Source organism: Olea europaea, unplaced genomic scaffold (assembly GCF_002742605.1).
Source record: "Olea europaea var. sylvestris unplaced genomic scaffold, O_europaea_v1 scaffold1249, whole genome shotgun sequence".
NCBI lineage: Eukaryota > Viridiplantae > Streptophyta > Magnoliopsida > Lamiales > Oleaceae > Olea > Olea europaea.
This window is the reverse complement of record NW_019229928.1, coordinates 150,637-153,039: the sequence shown is the minus strand read 5'-3', so window position 1 is coordinate 153,039 and position 2,403 is coordinate 150,637. Positions and strand designations below refer to the sequence as shown.

The 2,403-nt window shown below is 36.3% G+C and overlaps 1 protein-coding gene across 1 annotated transcript in view; it reads right to left on the bottom strand.

Moving 5' to 3' along the window:
- Positions 1-1,757, bottom strand: part of LOC111374421 (protein RST1-like) — a 7,556-nt gene extending 5,799 nt beyond the window's left edge. Inside the window, exons 1-5 of the mRNA XM_022997089.1 lie at positions 1,712-1,757; positions 1,299-1,514; positions 798-883; positions 500-715; positions 322-399 (exon numbers count right to left, since the gene is read on the bottom strand). Coding sequence (XP_022852857.1) covers positions 322-399; positions 500-715; positions 798-883; positions 1,299-1,514; positions 1,712-1,757 — 642 coding nt within the window. The remainder of the gene's footprint in view (positions 1-321; positions 400-499; positions 716-797; positions 884-1,298; positions 1,515-1,711) is intronic.
- Positions 1,758-2,403: the final 646 nt, after the last annotated feature.

The following is a 2,403-nucleotide window of genomic DNA, read 5'->3' as shown; positions in this document are numbered from 1 at the left end:
CATTGATCCTAACTGATTCAGCTCTGTGCATTTCGTGCATTCAAGGAATTAAGAAGACACTAAAATTCACAGAGCACCCATCCTCCAAAGGTCTTAAAAATCCAATTGATGTCATTAATAAATGCCATTTGTTTAAGAAACAGATATTTGAAAGAGAAACAAGCGTTAGGAAGGAATATATTGACCCCAAAGAAGCTGCAAAAACCTGTACTTAATGAAGTTTAATTTCTGCTATGCTGAGGAAGATGACAAGCATTATCTATATGGAACAACATTCTGCATAAAATGGTGGTAACAGTATACAACTTGTGCATTAATTACCAAACAAAAAGCCCCAAGAGCCAGAGCCATATTCTCAGCAGATCTAGGGATAGATTCTTCTGCTGTCTGTCTTATAACCTGCATTATAATGAAGAAAAAATTAAAATATGATTAACATTAACATTTCAGATAACCAATGTCTTTAGTGCACCATGGACACAAAAGAAGCATACTGAACCTTCAAAATATCATTAGCAGCTTTCGAAGTTCTATCTAATACAGTGTAATGCGAATTAGCATCAAGCAGTGTGATGCAAGACCTCATCCATCTTTGCATAAAAGCTTTCCATGATTGCAATGAGAGTAAAGCTACCAAAATATTTCTCGAGAGCTGAAGAGACTCAGCTATTTCCACCATGGCATCCTTGTATTTACTGTGCACATCTTGTAATCCCTATACACTAAAAATGGAGAGTAAAAGCCCAGCAACCCCTAGAAAATGATTTTCAACATAATACAAAGATAGATCATCTAACCTTTGACACTCTGTTCACATCTTTTTGAGTAAATGAAAGACAAAATAAAGCTGCACCAGGGAATTCTCTAGCTCTGCTGTTACTTCCTGCAAATGAAATGTGCTTGTGATTGTAAGATGTTTTAAATTTTATAAACATGCCCATCACATCATATACTTGGAATCAACTATTTCGTAAATGCTAAATTAATACCTATGGTCAAAATCACATCAAAGGTTGTGCCAAGTGATCAACTTTATCAATATTTTGTTCTCTCATTAAAAGTGCAATTTTCATTTCTGCCTACTCTCATTCTCTCAACATTACTGGAAATCTTTAGAATATGACTCACAGTCATCATTCATCAGCCTTAATTAAAAGTGCAGGGTAAATTAGATCACTGAATCTCAGTGCAAAAGTACCACTATTTGAAATTATTTTGTCAGGTGATGCACGAAGACGAATAAAATGTATCATTTCTTAGGTAATAACAGGTTATAAAACATGGAGAAGCAACACTACCTGAAGTAAAAATAGCCTGAGGGAAAACATCTAACAACTTCTCAATCTTGTTTGCCGAGACCCTTTTTTGCTTTACAAATCTTCGTCTTGTACTGGAAAAACAATGGAGATGATCAACTTTGACATATTCATAAATTCTTTCAAAAGCAGATGGATATAGAAAATAATGTCGTGTTGGAAGATAAAATAAAAATAAAACAGTGAGAAAACCAAATGCTGAAAGGTAGAAATTGATTATTGATATCAAGAATGAGTCTTTACAAGCTTATATATCACAGCTCTACTACTTTTAAGGGACCTTATACAACTTCCCTATCAGTTACATGTTTTGACTTTTATGTCTGTGTGGAGAGGGAGGGAGGGAGGGTGTGGGGGAGAGAGAGAGAGAGGGGGTGAGGGAGAGGCCTTTTAACAATAAGACGTTTTCACAAGAACTACCTCGTAATGCAATAATGCCATGAAGGCAGCCACTCGAGTTCTTGTCCATAACGAACCACGACCGACTTGTCGGTCACTTCCAATTTCCCATAATATATTCAGCACATTCGAAGAAACTTCTGGGTGTGCTTCAGCGTCCATTGAACCCCATCTTAAAAGATGAGACAGCCTAGCAAGGAAAGTGAAAATTTTCTAAGCGGACTTTTCTGAGAGATAAGAGATGGATGCATGCATGTGTTGATGTTCAAGACCAGGCCCATGCAGCAAAAGTACACACACAAAATAAAATGTGCAGACTTACCCATGAGCAACAGCGGCATTTCGATCAGTCTCAGAAGTAAACAATTCCATGTTCCTATTCTTGAAATCTGGTATGCTTCTATGAATATGCATTACCTGAGAAAAAATTTTCGTGTTGGAAGATAAAATAAAAATAAAACAGTGAGAAAACCAAATGCTGAAAGGTAGAAATTGATTATTGATATCAAGAATGAGTCTTTACAAGCTTATATATCACAGCTCTATAGCAAGGAAAGTGAAAATTTTCTAAGCGGACTTTTCTGAGAGATAAGAGATGGATGCATGCATGTGTTGATGTTCAAGACCAGGCCCATGCAGCAAAAGTACACACACAAAATAAAATGTGCAGACTTACCCATGAGCAACA